General features: G+C 48.8%; 1 protein-coding gene across 5 annotated transcripts in view; it reads left to right on the top strand.

Annotated features, from left to right (window-relative positions):
* Positions 1–147: 147 nt before the first annotated feature.
* Positions 148–16,628, top strand: part of Clcn6 (chloride voltage-gated channel 6) — a 30,020-nt gene continuing 13,539 nt past the window's right edge. For 2 of the 5 annotated variants that reach the window (XR_007109769.1, XM_047560592.1), the window contains exons 1-12: positions 151–391; positions 1,229–1,288; positions 7,495–7,560; positions 7,917–7,982; positions 9,826–9,892; positions 11,120–11,226; positions 11,957–12,083; positions 12,762–12,829; positions 13,939–13,997; positions 15,072–15,204; positions 15,755–15,868; positions 16,144–16,310. Coding sequence is in view for 4 of the 5 variants with exons in the window: in XM_047560592.1 (XP_047416548.1) it covers positions 305–391; positions 1,229–1,288; positions 7,495–7,560; positions 7,917–7,982; positions 9,826–9,892; positions 11,120–11,226; positions 11,957–12,083; positions 12,762–12,829; positions 13,939–13,997; positions 15,072–15,204; positions 15,755–15,868; positions 16,144–16,310 (1,121 nt within the window). In the remaining variant the exon portion in view is untranslated. Of the gene's footprint in view, positions 392–1,228; positions 1,289–7,494; positions 7,561–7,873; positions 7,983–9,825; positions 9,893–11,119; positions 11,227–11,956; positions 12,084–12,761; positions 12,830–13,938; positions 13,998–15,071; positions 15,205–15,754; positions 15,869–16,143; positions 16,311–16,628 lie in introns of those variants that run through there. The other 3 variants (XM_047560599.1, XM_047560595.1, XM_047560597.1) reach the window with 3 other exon arrangements.

The raw sequence follows: 16,628 nt of genomic DNA, 5'->3' as shown, positions 1-16,628 counted from the left end.
GCGTGGAGGGGGCGGGGCGGGGCTGGGCGCCGGTTGCCAAGGAGGCGGGACGCGAGGGCGGAACCACGGGCGCGGGCGACCGGAAGCCCCGCCTCCAACATGGCGGCGCCCAGAGGTCTCGCTGGAAGCTGTCCCTTTACCGTCATGTGACGCGGGCCCTCGCCCCACCCGTCTGCAGCCACTCCCTGTCTCCGTCCCCAAGATCGAGAAGGCCACGTGACCCTCCCGGGCCAGTCACGTGAGGCGCGGATCCCGGGTGGGAGGGGGTTGGCAGAGTGGTCTGGAGTGGCAGCAAAGGAGGAAGATGGCGGGGTGCAGGGGGTCCCTGTGCTGCTGCTGCAGGTGGTGCTGCTGCTGCGGCGAGCGTGAGACCCGCACCCCGGAGGAGCTGGTAAGAAGCGGGCGGGGCCGGGCTGGGGAGGGGGCGGTTGCTAAGGGATGGCGAGAGGCGTTGCCGGGGGTGGGGCCGAGCCGAAATGGGCCCGCAGGTGGCAGCGGGTGGGGCCTAGGAACCACAGCCTGGGCTCTGGAAGCATCTACCCTGTTAAACGTGCAGGGCTTTTCTCATAACCCCTCCTTGGAATCTGAAGGAGAATCCAGGCCGACTCCAATATTCTCATCTATATTTTCTTTAATTTTAATCTGAAAGGAGTTTTGAATGAAACAAGCCTGTTCAGAATGAGCCCCTTCCACAGGACTTTGTGCGCATCATACAGCCGGTTTAGTTTATCCAGCCTTCTTTCATTCGCTCACACTTTCTGGGTCACTGACAATCCAGCTTCATCCTGCAAAGCAACCTGGGGAAACTTGAGTTGTGTCCCCGGAGTTGACGGGTCCCTTCTTTAGTCTAACATGCTTCCAATTGAGCTATCTTGGCTACTTGGACAGGCCCTTCTGATTTCAGGTTCAGTGCATTATCAGATGGAGCCTGAGTCCTCAGCCCCCACCTCTAAGCTGGCATTGGACATCTTTGAGGTGTCCTAAAAATCAGAGTGGTTATCTGGAGAATGTATCAATAGAAATGAAGATTCTGCTGGATGACTAGATCTCCACCCACATGACTCCTCATCCCAAAAGGTTTTTTTTTTTTTTTTTTTTTGAGGTCTTGTTCCACTTTGATGGTGGCTCCAACTGATTTAGAACTAGCCACTGATTTTAGTAACTATTTCTGCCTCCTTCCACTCTTGACCGCTAAAATGGTCTCCCTAATGTGGATCTGTTTTTCTAGACCATCCTTGGGGAGACACAGGAAGAGGAGGATGAGATCCTTCCAAGGAAAGACTATGAGGTGAGATTCTTAGATGCTATGTTGGGTAACTAAAGTAGTGAGTGTGCTGCTCACTTCAGACCAATGTGATAATTCCAGCCTGAGATGCTCTTTGACCTTCTGTCCTAGGGAGTGAGTGGGTAAGAAATGATGTCCTTCTAGGAAAGGAGCTGTTTAACAATCCCTTTTTTCACCTTTACACCTAAGAAGGTCTTGTGTTTCTGCTTTTATGGACCTGTAGTACCTTCACTTAGAGTATGCATTTGCCATTAAACTGTCTTTACAACCTACAGAAACCCAGAGACAAAGCTGCTTGCAGTGTACGCTCATAACAGGCATGTGCTCATACCCTGTTAAGGAAGCCTTGCTTTTCTCCTGAGAGAACTTAGTTTTCTCAAATGGTAGTTTCTTGCCCAAGCAGCTTCTTTCTGAAAGGTTCTTGATGTAGTTTCCAGTTTCATGTATGGTATTTTATTATTATTATTATTGTTATTATTTTTGTTGTAGATGGACATAATACCTTTGGTTTTTATTTATTTTTATGTGGTGCTGAGGATAGAACCCAGTACCTCATGCCTGCTAGGCAAGCATTCTATCACTGAACCCCAGTCCCAGCCCCCATGTATGGGATTCTTAAGAGTGTGTGTTTTTTGTAAGACCAATACTGCTAGAGTGAAATTGACTTGTTATCATTTAATCAGTTCATCATGAGTTTTCATATGACTTTCAAAATGACAAAAAGCACAATTGTATAGAAAATCCTTAAATGATTTACAGAAAGAAGAGAAAAACCTAATTCTAATAAATATGCTATCTTAGTCTGTTCTCCCCGGCCCAACTTGATAACAATTTTGTACTGCTACTTTTCTACAATATCTTTTCAAATAGAGAAACAATTTTTTATTGTGCCATGATTTATTTGATCCATCTTTGGTTTTTCCCATCTTCTCTATAATGAACTGCATAGAGGTGAGTGTTCATCTTTTCTTGTCCTTCCTTAGCTGCTCCTTTGGAATCAGTTTGAGAAGTGGAATTAATCAAGTGTGTGTTCAGTGCTTTTTTAAATGGCATATAGACTCTAAAGATCCCATATGTGAGGACAATAACATACTTGACTACTTTACATACTGTATCTTCCTTTTGCTGTATAATGTAAACATTAGGATTCGTAGTATGGCATGGAATTTTTTAAACATTTATTATGGAGAATTTCAAACATGTACAAAAATGAACAGGACTGTGTATCGAAGACCCCATCCTCACACACAGCTTCAACATCTGTCAGCTCATTCTCAGCCTTGTTTGATCTCTGTTCTCGTCCACTTCTCCCTTCCCGTATTATTTTGAAGGAAATTCTAAATATCATATTATATCACCCGTAAATAATTTGTGTATCTCCAGAGGCTAAGTACTTTTTTAAAAAGCATAATATCATTATTCCATCTAAAAGATTAATTATTTCTTGGTATCAAATATCCAGTGTGTGAATTTCCCAGTTTTCATATAAAAGCCATATGTATTTTAAATCAGTTTGAAACAGGTTTCAAATAAGGTCCCAATGTTGCATTTGTTGGAAAACTTTTACGTCTTCTGTGTGTGTGTGTGTGTGTGTGTGTGATCAAACCTGGGGCCTTGTGCATACTCTACCACTGAGCTATATCCCTGACTCCCCAACCCTTTTAATTCCTTTCTTTTTTAATTTTAATTTTAGATGAACACAATACCTTTATTTTATTTATTTACTTTTTATGTGGTGCTGAGGATCAAACCCACTGCCTCATACATGTGAGGCAAGCACTCCACCACTGAGCTACTATCCCAGCCCCCCAACCCTCTTAAGTCTCTCTTAATTCACACTTTCTTCCTTTACTTTTTCCCTCTTGTAATTTGTTTTACAACATAATTAGGACTCTGGAATTTTCTACCCTCTAGATTTTGGCTATTGCACCATCGTGATACAGTTCAATATTCAACTCTGATGGGGTGGCTTTTAATGAATCCAAAAGCACTGTATCCACCGGTGTGTTTTCTCACATTTCTTAAGTATTTGGTTCCTTGTACATAGCTGAGGTTGAGAAATTAGCAGAAGACATTCCATGTCATGCTGTCACCTTGCCCTCTCACCATGCTCCCTCAAGCATCCTGCCTGTCCTGCCACCACCGAGACAGCTTGCAACCTCCCTCCCACGTCTGGGAGCTGGGCCAGCCTCCCCCATTGACCCTGCCTTTTCTGAGGCTCCGTGGCTCCATCCACTAGACTGCACTTGTGTTAGTGATGGGCTCGCTCTGAGCGACGTGCAAGCATATGAGTGCTGTGGGTAGGTGTCCTCTCATGTGAATCCCAGTAGTCCCCAGGTCGCCATCTCTGCAGACGAGCTTCTCAAGAGCATTTGCTTTGTGTAAGGGCAAATTCATTCAGGCACTTAATCAGGAAAGTGCTGGGCTTTTACTTCAGGGTCAACTAGAAACCTGTGTTCGAGGTCTTTCTAGAGGGTGCTCTTCTCCCTCCTGCTTCAGGAGGAGCTTGTTGTGCATACTTGACTTTCTTTTTATTGTAAATTGGGTGTCTTAGAAGATGTTAAGAATCCCATTTTGACAACCATTCTCATCCTGGGTGGTTTATAACAATTTCCTATCATAAGTAGTCCTGTTTTCTGTCTTCATGCAGGTTTTTGAGTCTGTATTGCTCTTTTGAGTTAGAAAAAGGTTCTTTTCAGAGAAGATTTGGACATAAATGCCTCCCCCTCTCAGAGCTGGCCACAGCCCTTGCTCAGGCCCTGAAGGTGCTTTTGTATGAGATGAAAGTTGCCCTTCCTGGTTCGATTTGGGCTGCGTGCCAACCTCTACTTGTCCCTGTGACTGATACTGTTTTGTGCATAACCATGAGTGGTAGCCCACAGGACACCTTTAAAATTTTTATTTAAAAAAGATGTTAGTTCCTTAAACCAATGAACAACACATGTAGCAGAAATAAAGGGATGTTAATCATAGCAAAGAAGGAATGATCCAGTTTTACTAGATCGTATATTCCCCTGGTACATATTTACAATGTCACACACAACTAGTTTATTTTTAAAAAAGATAAGATTCTGGTGTTCTGGGTTGCAGTTGCTTCTAAATGCCCTTTTAGGCAGTACCATTGAGCTATAATGCACTACTTCACAGTCCATCCATTTAAAATGTATAACTCAGTGGATTTTTCAGTGTTTCCAGAGTTGTCAGCTGTCCCCACCGTCATTTAGAGCGTTTTCATCATTCCAGAGAGAAACCCTGTATCCATTTATTGGTGGGGCCATTCTCTTTGCTCCCGACTCTCCAACCACTGATCCACTTTCTGTCTCTAAAGACGTGCCTGTTCTGGACAACTAAAACCCTTGTAAATGTTTATGGGAATGAAAGTCCCTTCTCTTTTCCTGCTTAAGAGGTGATGTCCTGAGTCTGAGAAACATCCTGGTGGTAGAGAATGAGCAGGAGAGGAGCTGTGCAGATTTATCAAGTGCACAGGCATCTCAGGGGAGTGGGTGTGCAGTAACCCTGTGAGTCTGGGAGAAGGAAGTGGGTATAGACAATTTCAGAGAAACAGTCAGTGGTTTTTAGGGGGCTGCATGAGCCCAAAGATCAGACAGTTGCCTGGGACAGAGTTTGTCTGGGCTCTGCGAGGGTATCAACTCTGGTCTTCCTTCCTGCTGGGTGCATAGACGTCAGCCATCCCTCCCACTGGTGAGATATCAGGGGAAGAAGTAGATAGCATTCGACAGTCACCCAGAGGGTCCAGCCTTTAGGCAGCTAAGGGAGAGTTCAGAGGACGCGCTTCTCTGCCCTGCTGCCTGCACTTCCCAGGTGCTCTCCTGTGGGTCAGAGTCCAAAGTGGCCCCCACGGTAGATAAAACTATTAAGCAAATGATTAATTGACCAATAAATTCTAGATTTGGCATAAAGGTAAGAGATTAAAAAAATAGTATCTTTCCCTTAACTTAGACCCACCTCAACACATACATTTAATTGTTTGTTTATTTATCGTGCTGGAGATTGAACCTAGCACTCAGGCATGCTCGGCAAGCGCTTTATCACAGAGCCACACCCCCAGCCCTTTTTATTTTACTTTGAGGCGGGGCCTTGCTACGCTGGCCAGGGGCCTGAGTGGCTGGGGTATGGCGTGCACCGCTGTACTAGACTGCAGCGCACATTTCTGATACCATGTGTATGTGGCTTGTTTCCCCACATCACCAAGTGAGCGATTCTCCAGCAGACACCAGCTCCAGGGTGTCCTCTAGTCCTGTTCTGGCACCGTCTACCTGGACGTGGCCTCAGACCACAGGCTGGGGTTGCCCAGAAGATGGCGCCTCCCCGGACGTTGGTGTAAGTGATGAGTTCCTGCCGCTACCTCTTGGAGTTTGATGGATTTGCCAGAACTGCTCACAAAACTCAGGGAAACGCTTTTTACTTACTGGTTACCAGTTTATTGGTGAAGGTTATAATAAAGGGTACAGATGAGCAGCTAGATGGAGAAGATGTGTAGGGCAAGGCGGGGGGAGGGCTCCGGGCTCCCATGCTCTGGGTGAGCTGCAGCAGGCGGGAAGCTCTCCCGGCCCAGTGCTGGGCTTTGCTGTGGAGGCCGCATCACGGAGATGGCTACTGGTGATCAGCTTAACCTTCAGTTCCTCACCTCCCGGAGGCGGGTGGGAGATGCAGGTCCAACCTCCTAACCATAGCTCGCTCTTCCCGGTGCCCAGCCTCCTCCTGACGCCATCGAGAGCTGCAGCCCCAATTTCATTAGAGTACAAAAGACACTCTGCAAGGACAGAGACCACATGTGTACCTCACAGTATCACAGAAAATGTTGCTTTTTCAACATTTAAATTTTTCCATTTGTTCCTAGAATGCAATGTCACTTGGTTGATTTGTAAAAAGTTTGTGTGTATAATGTGTGCACATGTGTGTGTGTGTGTGTGTGTGTGTGTGTGTGTGTGTTTGATCACTCATGGATGAGTCCAATTTCCTGGCAGAATTTCTTTACTGTTTTCTTGTTTTGTAGTGAGAAAAAACAATTTTTAATATAACAGCACACCTTTTGAGATGTGAGAATTTCAAATGATACCTGAATGTGAATATTTAAAATGTCACAGATGTTTTCCAAGATGTTTCCCATTATATGTGCTGAAGAATAAATCCTAATTTTCTAATCAAAATGGGATTATATTATATATTTTCTTCACCTCTTGCTTTATTTTTATTTTTTATTTATTTACTTGGTAATTTTGGGGTATTTCTCGTATCTGTCTTGTGGAATTACTGTATTTTATTGCTACATAGTCTTCTTACATTTGGATGTACGATAATTGGTTTAACCAGTCACCTGTTGCTACTCCAAGGCTCTTACAAAAAAGGAATTGGGACTTGCTCCAGGTAGTCATGTAGACGGAATAAATTGTCACACATTGCACCTGTGTTTGGCTGACTCAAAAGTATTGCCTGGGACTGTCGCCACTAGGCCAACGTCCAGCTTGTTCATTTGCTGACGTGGCTGCAGGAACAGGTTCTGGGAAGGAGAGAGCATATGGCAGACTATTTTTCTTTGTTGACAAACTGCTGCCACTTTTATAAGACATCAAAACAAAATCATCTCCTCTGAATTGTTTCTTGGCATGTCCGTGGCACACCTGCAAATCGTGTCTGTGACATATGACTTCAGGAACACAGCCTGAGCTGTAGAAGCTGGCCTGAATCTGCGCCTCTTCTGAACATAAACTGGAATTTCCTTCTAAAAATAGTCTCCTTGTCAGTCTGTCTTGTGACCAACCTCATTTTTATAGAAGCTACTTATAAAAGATGATTAAAATGGGTTGACTTTCTGGAGTAACTTGATTCTGGTTAATTGAGGCTTTTGTTCACATCACATAAAGTCCACTGGGCCAGGCCGGTGAGAGCTGAGGTCCTTATTTCATAGAAACAGAAAGCTTAGAAACATGTGACGCAGATTCCTCCCAGAGCACGCAGCGTTAACCCGGAGCAGTGCTGCCGAGCCCCCCAGGCCTGCAGACCTCCTGACAGCGCAGGCTGAGGCGCAGGCTGGACAGGTCTGAGGTCTTGCACTGCCATCAAGACAGGCCCCTGCTCCTGCCCACCCTCCAGTCACTTAGCAGGAACCTGAAGTTTTGTCCCTCTTTAGGTTTTGGTAATTCTTCCTATCTAGATGTGACTTTCTTGTTCATGTGTCCTTCTTCCAGAGTTTGGACTATGATCGCTGTATCAATGACCCTTACCTGGAGGTTTTGGAGACGATGGATAATAAGGTGAGTCCCACAGTTCTTGGTCTCTTGGAACTAAGTAGACCTTCAGACAGTTTATCTTCTCCAAGTCCTCCAGTAAATGTCCTTACCCCTTCCTTGGTCTTTTAACTTTTTCATGAGATGTTGGCATTTGCTTCTCTAGACCTTCCTTGTGCCAACTAGAGTGCCCACAGCCAGGACACCTGACCAGCCCGGTACGGGTCGTCATTCTTGCATTTGAAGCAGCTGAGATGCCAGACATCCCCCTCACATGGCTGCTGTCCCCATGGATTGAGTCTAGAACTGGCTGGTCAGGTGTGTCCCTTCCCACTGACAGCATCACCTGTAACAAGAGGCTCGTTCTCTTCCTGTGTGAACAGAAAGGTCGAAGGTACGAGGCCGTGAAGTGGATGATGGTGTTCGCCATTGGAGTCTGCACTGGGCTGGTGAGCAGCGGGGCGTGGGGAGGTGGCAGGCCAGGGTGGGAGGGTCAGAGGGAAAGGCCTGGCCTGGCTAATGACTTCTGTCGTTTGTCACTAGAGCCTTTATAACATTGTAACAGTTGTCATTATAACCAAGGCTGCTTTTTTTCTTTTTCAAAATAATAATGCTGCCCAGGTTTTCCTGCTTCTCTTGCTATTGCATTGTGAATCGAAAGTGAAACTTCCATCTCAGGGCACTTTAAGTGCTCAAAGGTTTGGCCAAAACTTCCCTTTTATGAGATGATTACAGGTCAGAGCCCCTAATTACTTGATAGGCTGGACAGCATAGCTGCGTTTGGTAGTCAGCAAACTGGCAGGTGGAGGGCACTGTGGGCACTGAGGTCATGCGCCCAGGCTTCTCCCTGCACGTGGCTGATTTTGCCTGGAGGGTAGAGCTGGCGGTTGTGGGTGGAGGGGTATGCCTGAATGAACAGGGTTCCTGGCTCTACGTGTTCACAGGCAGACGACAGTGGGGAGCCTGCCAAAGACTATAGACCAGCCAAAGGTCTGGGACCGGAACTGCTGACTTCATGTTGGTAAACCTGGAAAGGAGAAGCTGGGAAAGTCTGCAGCCAGCCAAGAAGACTCACGTCAAATCTGGATTTTTCATTAGCGCAGTGTTAGCAAGGGGTGCGCCTGTGCCTGAGCAGCAGCCCCTTTATCTCCGTTCTCTAGAATTGGCCACAAGTCTCGTGCCAACTCCACGATAGACCCGGGAATCGTAAGCCTGTGTGAATGTAGCTCAGCTCCAAGGACTACCACAGCTTCTGTTTTCATGACTCTCATCAGATTTTTACCGTAGTAAATTCACAGGGAACAGCTAGGTATGACTAAAGGTGTTCAGGGGCCTCTGCTGCATCCTGCAGGACACCGTCATGGGGAGACTTGGGTTGATTTGTATTACTTAGGTCTGAGTATCTATTTTGCTATATACGTTTCTGGGTGCAGATTTCCCTGTATTAAGCTTAGTCATTAGCCACTTAGTTACTTGTCTTTCGGCTCCTTGTGTACCTGCTCCTTTGAACTGCCAGTTGTCACTCCTAGCAACTTTTCCTCACACTCTTGGATGCTGGGAAGGCAGACCTCCCTTATAAAGTAGTAGCCAGCAGCTGTAGCTACGGCCCTCCTCCTTTGATCTGTCCCCGCTTCCTACTCCAGTATTCATAAACTTCCAGGCATTGACTTGAGGGAAGGCCAGAGTTAGAGCGCGGAGCCTTTGATCCTGTCTCCACATGATCAAGGCTTTCTGATTCTCCTTGAAGCACTCATGCGAGTGGAAGAGTGGAGCCGAGGTTGTCTCCTCTGCTCGGGTGACCATGGGCTGTAGGATAGTTCTGAGTCAAAAGAATGGCTTAGGAAAGAAAATGCAGGTAACAAACTTGCAGAAACTCCATGTGCCCAAGTAATTGTCGTCCTTTAAAGAAGCATCCTCAGCCGCCTGCTTATCCAGCCAGGCACCACTGGAGACGTTTTGGCCTTTCCTCTTTCCTTGTGGAAAGAGCTGAGTGGACCCTGTACAACTCAGTGTTGTCACTCGTCAGCCTCGGGGTGGTCTTCCCGGGTCTCCCATCTTTTTCTGCACCCTTTCCCTGCTTTGTGTCACTTTGCTTCTCTCCACTTAGCTGGACCCCTTCTCTAGTCTCTGTTGGGGCAGCGGGGCCAGGCCAGGGCAGAGATGTCCTCAGAGCCAGCATGACTAACCAGGTTCATTCGCACCGTGCTGGTGTGTAACTTGACCAGCCACCACCCGTGCGGTGAGGGAAGGCACTCCCCAGGAAGAGTCTGACGGGGTCTCTGCTCTCTTCAGGTGGGTCTCCTTGTGGACTTTTTTGTCCGACTCTTCACCCAGCTCAAGTTTGGAGTGGTTCAGTCGTGTATCCTTTACATGCTTCCTGATGCTTCCAGACTTCCGTGGGCCCCCAGCTTCCTCCCGAGAAACAGGCTATAAACCTCATATTCGAAGGGCTCCTTACTAGCCATTCAGCTCTAAGGTTGTAATTATCATTGAGGGACACAAAGGGCAAGACTTCAGTAGATACACTCTCGTTTGTGGTTGGTTAAACACAAACGTCATGAATATGACTCCTCTGCTCAGTGTTCCCATCAAAAGTCCAACAGAATTTATCATGGAACTCAAAAATTCTCTTTCTGAAAGTTGTATAGAAGAGTAAAGGGCCAAAAATAATTGATGGTTTTGAACAGCAGATTGGTGGGCTTGCCCTACTAGATGTCAAGACTTAGAAAATTTAAGATGTAGTAATCGAAACAGTGTCATATTATTGCAGTAATACCCAGTTGAACCAATGGGAAAAATAGAGAAGCAGAAACTGGCCTGGCCTGTACATCAAGAAATCCAATGAATGATGGTGAATTTAGCAATCAGCAAGAGAGGAATGGATTATTTAATAAAAGATACTGGGCTATTAGCTCTCCCTGTGAAAAAGTATAAAATTAGATTCCCACTCATGCCATAAATAGTGCTAAATTCCAGATGGATTAAAGATGTAAATAAGCAAAACAAAACTTTAAGATGATGTCAAGAAGGGAATAATTTCTTAAAACTGTAGAAGGCACAGGCTGTTAGAGAAAAGACCAGTAAACTTGACCCTATTAAAGTAAAAATTTCCTTTACAAAGACAGACAAACCCAAAAATAATAATGAAACAATGTAAAGTAATAAAGCCCACAGCCTGAAAGACATTTTCTATGCACTGAAGAGGCAAATATCTCCAAAATATAGAAAGAATGCACACCTACAGCTTAATTAAAAAAAACCCAAGAGCCCAATGGAAAAATGGGCAAAGAATGTAACAGGCAGTTCTCAGAGGAGGAGACCTGAAAGGCTACTAAACCCTTGAAAAACTAGGAAGGCGCCGGTTCCCCTGCTTAGACACGCCCCTGGACGTGTCCAGGGTATTTATTGCTCCTGTGGGATAGCGGGAAGGAGGTGTCAGGCGCGAGCTTGGAAGAGTGGTGTCGTCTCAGCAGAAGTTTAACGTAATGACCCAAGCAGTGCTGCTGAATGTCACCTGGAGGACAGGAAGGTGCGTGCTGGGCGACTGGCATGACGGAGAGCGTGCTCCTTGACCCGGTGCCTGCAGCGGTGGAGGAGTGCAGCCAGAAGGGGTGCCTCGCCCTGTCCCTCCTGGAGCTCTTGGGTTTTAACCTGACCTTTGTCTTCTTGGCGAGCCTTCTTGTCCTAATTGAGGTGAGGTGGGTTGGGAATGGCCTGTGTGCTCACAGGGTTTTGAGTCCTGCCCTTGCGTTCTCCGTCTCTGTTTCCAGAATGTCAGGAAACCACTCTGGGTAGCTTATTGGTTCCTGCGGAAGGGCCCTCTTGATCACTTAGAGGTGTTTTTGGAAGTTAGGGTTTAAGTCTCTGGTGAGATTAAAGAGGAAGAATCTAGATTAGAATGACAGCTCCAACCTTGGCAGCATGTTAGCTTCACTGGGAGAACTTTTAAAAATATTCATAGATCAGAATCTCTGGAAGAGGGGCTCCAATTTGTTGAAAGACTCCCAAGCGATATAGAGTCATGGGACTATAAGGAGCTTGTCAGGAATGCAAATGTTCATCTGGGCGCCTGTGACCTCAGCGACTGGGAAGGCCAAGGCCAAAGGATCTCAAGTTCAAAGCCGACGTCAGCAACTTAGCAAGGCTCTGAGCAACTTAGCAAGACCCTGTTTCAAAATAAAAAGAAAAAAAGAAATGGGGGGTGGGAATGTGGCTCAGTGGTTAAGAGCCCCTGGGTTTAATCCCTGGTATCCCTCCAAAAAAAAGGCAGATGCTCCTGTTTTCCCTGGGTCCTCCTGAGTCAGGAGTCTGGTGAGGCCCAGCACCTATAGTTGAGCAAGCCATCCGGTCACCCTGATGCTGCTGCTAAACCGAAGAAGCAACGGATTTTGAATTTACGGGTGTTCCTCTTGTCCCCCACCAGCCTGTGGCAGCAGGTTCTGGGATACCTGAGATCAAATGTTACCTGAATGGCGTGAAGGTGCCAGGAATCGTCCGGCTCCGGACCCTGCTCTGTAAAGTCTTCGGAGTGCTTTTCAGCGTGGCTGGAGGTGAGGAAGGTCTTTCTACTTCCCCTTAAGCAGTAATTGGCAAAGATGACTACACACGCTGTCTGTGAATTCCTTTGATTTGGACTGAAGGGCCTGCCCTTCATCAGATGTCTCTGCTTTCTGTGGATGGTTAAGTGTGGACACTGTTAGTATGTGACCATTCAGAGCTATCTGTAGACACACCATTCTGTTTTGAACTAGGACAACCATCTAGTTGTATATGGAGTTGCTTTTGTACGAATTAGCAAGCTTTTTGTGTAAACATACAGATCGGCTTTGTGAGCTATGAGACAAAATTGAGGATATAGTGTAAGTACTTGCGTAACTGATGAGAATGTCCCCATTTAAGAATATAAAAGCCATTCTCGGCTCTTGAATTGTACCAAGAGGCAGGGAGCAGGTCTGCGCCCACAAGCTGTGGTTTGCTGAACCCAGATTTAGAATGTAAATAGTAAGACTTTAAATGGAGCTGGTCTGATGGGAGTTTGGCTCTTTCTCTTAGAAAGCCATGCTTGGGCCAGGGGAGTAGCTCTGGTAGATGCTGGCCTACTGTGTGCAAGGCCCTGTGTGTGATCACCATGGTAAATGCTCATTTCTGTTTTTCAGTCGTGGAGGGAAAGGTTTATGTAGCAAAGGTCTCCTGTGCTGACTGGTGATCATCTTTGTCTCTGTTCCCAGGGCTCTTTGTGGGGAAGGAAGGCCCTATGATCCACAGCGGGGCCGTGGTGGGAGCTGGCCTCCCTCAGGTAAGGGTTGGTGGGCCTCCTGGCTGGGCTCAGGGCCAAGCCTCTGGTTGGATTTGGGAAAAGCCATTGGAATCACCCTAATGTGACGTGGAATCTGATGCCAGTTGGGGTTAGGAAAACAGTATGACCTGTCCCCAGCAGAGCATATAACAGACTGGAAAGTTTCGATGATGCTCTGCTGACTCCTAGGAGCAGAAACAGGACGTGGAGGGAAAAGATATGTGAGACAGATGCAAGTCACCCGGCCCCTCCATAGCCACTGCCAGGCGCCTCCACGTCGGGCGGCATGGCAGCTCAGTCTCTGCCCCCACAGGCCTTGTGAGGGGCTGGGAGTGTCAGTTGAGGTGGCCTCAGACGCGGCTCTGCAGAGTCTACTTAGTGCAGGCAGGGCTGGCCGCCGGAAGCCGGCATGTGCTGGATCCCCGCGCACCAGCCGCTGGCTGCGTCCAGCCACCACGTGTTTACTTGTTCTTCCCGCTCTCAGAGGAAACCCAGGCTAGTAAGGTTGAGGGACCAGCTCAGGACTCCAGACTGCCCATTCTTGAGGGCCCTTTCCACATCCTGGGCTGCGGTGTGACAAGTCTCAACTCCTGCGAGTTGTGCCCGTAGGTCTCACCTCCCCTGCTCTGTGAGCAGGGCGGTGCTGGGATGGTGAGTTTTTGAGGCAACGTGGGAAGACTCTTCCCTCAGGCTCACTCACCTTTTCATCTTTCTCTCCACTTCCTCCAGTACCAGGCCCCCCAGGAATGCGCTGAGACATGGAAGGAGGCGAGGCGGGGCCCGGGTGAGGATGGTGGAGCGATGGAGGAGCGGCTTCCCCTGCTGCCTCCGAGCAGGGCTGCCTTCCTCCCAGTCCTGTTGCTCAGCGGAACCCCTTCTCTTTCTGACTTGTTGACTCTGCACAACATGCTTTCTGAAGGGCCTAGGAACTTTGAGGCAGGAAAACGAAGCTCCTCCCAAGGGAGGTGACTTCCTTCTTTCCAGGTTGCTGTTCTGGAAGCTTCTTTTTGTAACACGCTGCCCAAGTGTGCTCTGGCCAGGGGCCGCCTGGATTCCTGCAGCGTCGGCGCGCGTGGGTCCCTCTCTGACTTCGTCCTCTCTTGTTTTAGTTTCAGAGCATCTCCTTGCGGAAGATCCAGTTTAACTTCCCCTATTTCCGAAGTGACAGGTACGGAGGTGTCAGGAATTCATTTGTTTGTTTTGTTGTTTGCTGTGCTGGGTCAGCCCTGGGCATTCTGCATGCTAGGCCAGCTACACCTCCAGCCCCAGGAATTCGTTTTCATGAAAAACCAAATTGTTGAGGGCCAAGGGGTGAACGTGTGCTTGGCACGTGGGAGCTCATGTTGATGGCCTGCCTGTCAGACCCAGTCCTTGCTCTGGCCTGGCTCCATGGCCTGTGCCAGGCAGCTGCACGTGAAACCCAACTATTGGGAAGACTAGGGTGCTTTGCATTTTTTTCTGAAAATAAGAAACAGAAGGACTGAGTTGGCGTCGTGGGTTTGACTTGCCATGCCACCAGGCCTGGAGGCCTCTCAGGCAGTGAAGATGTCCAAGATTGAAAACCCAACCAAGGAAGGGCACAGGCGCGCCTGTTTTCAAGAAGTTATGTCTTCCCAGACGCCTCATCTGCCCAGGCATGATGGCACGTGCCTGTAGTCCCCGCTTCGCAGGAGGCTGAGGCAGGAGGATCGCTTGAGCCCAGGATTTCAAGGCCAGCCTGGCAACACAGGAAGAGCCTGTCTGTCTGGGTTGGAGGCTGTCCTTCTCGCGAGAGCCTCTCCCCTGTGGACTCGTGTTGCCGGCCTAACACCTCAGAGGCCTGGGACCCAGCAACCCGCTCTGCACAGCCTCCTCATCTCTGTTACTGCCCGTCACTGGGCGCCTGCTCCACTGACATGGCCGTGAGGCACTCATCGTGCTCTCCAGTGTGTGGTTTTCCGGAAAGCTCTGGTGGGAACGTCGCTCAGCGCCAGCTGCTGGAAACTTCTGCCCTCTGAGCTGGGGCGGTGACTCCCGAGTCTACGGGTTCCTGTTCCCAGGTGGAGGCCCCGCACAGAGGGAGCTCTGACGCAGGCAGCGCTCATCTGACTGGCAGACCGCCTTCCCTGGTCCTGACCGGTCACGGCTGAGGAAGGCGGAATGAGGGAAATGGGGAAGTGTTCTCAGATGCGGAAGGGAAGCGGCCTCTGGGCCTGCGGGCTCCTTCTTGGATAAAGCGTCTCTCTCTCTCTCCTCTCCTCAGAGACAAGCGAGACTTTGTGTCAGCCGGGGCGGCTGCTGGAGTTGCTGCAGCTTTCGGGGCCCCCATAGGGGGCACCTTGTTCAGTCTGGAGGAGGGTTCGTCCTTCTGGAACCAGGGACTCACGTGGAAAGTGGTGAGCAGGCTGTCACTGAAGCCACTCAGGCCTGAGCACACCCCAGATCACACTGCACCCCATAATATAGTCATTTGGATGGGACCAGAGTGTCACTCGCTCTAAGCTTCCTCTGCTGCAGCAGCCAGAATATACTTTCCCCACCAGTGAGCCCCACATCACATGCTGCTGCCTTCTGGTCACGAACCTCTGACCCGGCAGGTGGAGAGGCTGACACTGAAGGTGGGCGGTCTGGGGGCGGCCCTTGAGCCCATCTCCTGCTCCAGGTGGCATGTTTGTCCCCCATGCCCACCTTCCCTGTTGGCTCAGAATCCACTCCTAGGAGGCTCTAAACAAATGGGCTCCCATGATAGACTGGTTGAGTGACAGGCTCTTAGTTAGTGATAATTTTAATTATTCCCCCTGGAGTTGGTCAGTGGTTTCCAGATCCCTGAATTCCAGCCCAGGTTTTGCAGGTCTCTGGTAGGCCTTAGGTTTTGGGAGGAACTGTCCCGGAGAAAGTAGGACCTGGTGCCATTGAGTGTTCTTGGTTTTTGTCCCCATCCCCTAGCTCTTTTGTTCCATGTCCGCCACCTTCACCCTCAACTTCTTCCGTTCTGGGATTCAGTTTGGAAGTTGGGGTTCCTTCCAGCTCCCTGGATTGCTGAACTTTGGCGAGTTTAAGGTATGTCTTGTCCTTACTCCCAGGATTTCCTACTTGACCCATGAAACTTGCTCTTAAGCAAAGGACCAGAGAGAAGTAGGCCTTCTAGCGAGGCCGCCTCGGCCCTCGAGTCTCCGCGCATGCCTGTGCTTGCAGAGGGCAGGATTCCGGCTCGGCTCTGCTCTTTCAGAAGGGAAGGCAGCCCCGGCTCTGTTTCTGTCTTCTCCTCTTCTCTCCCTTCCTGTTCTCATGGCTGCTCTGGTTTTTCTCTCTCCCTCCCTCTCCCCTTCTCTCAGTGCTCTGACTCTGATAAAAAATGTCATCTCTGGACAGCTATGGATTTGGGTTTCTTCGTCGTGATGGGGGTCATTGGGGGCCTCCTGGGAGCCACATTCAACTGCCTGAACAAGAGGCTTGCAAAGTACCGTATGCGCAACGTGCACCCGAAACCTAAGCTTGTCAGGTATCTGCAGTTGCCTCCCCCCGTCGTGGCTCCCTGAGCTCCTGTGGGCCGGGCCACCCGTCCTGTGGGAGACGTCACATGCCCACACCCTGCTTCCCACACCAGCTTTGGTTTCTCATTTAAGACTGAGAATGTAAACAAGGTCATAAATCTGCCCTCTCATCAGACGGGCCAGAGGGCTGAGTCGGCTTAGTGGACATCCAGGGCACTGACCGATGCCCACCCTCTCCTGACGCATCACTAGCACACAGGACAGGACTCAGGAGGCTCAGTGTGGCCCTGCTAGGGGGCTGGTTGTCGTAAGATGCTCTTGCCCCA

Source organism: Sciurus carolinensis, chromosome 1, assembly GCF_902686445.1.
Source record: "Sciurus carolinensis chromosome 1, mSciCar1.2, whole genome shotgun sequence".
Taxonomy (NCBI): domain Eukaryota; kingdom Metazoa; phylum Chordata; class Mammalia; order Rodentia; family Sciuridae; genus Sciurus; species Sciurus carolinensis.
Note: the sequence above shows the minus strand (reverse complement) of the source record. Positions and strands in the feature narration are given on the sequence as shown.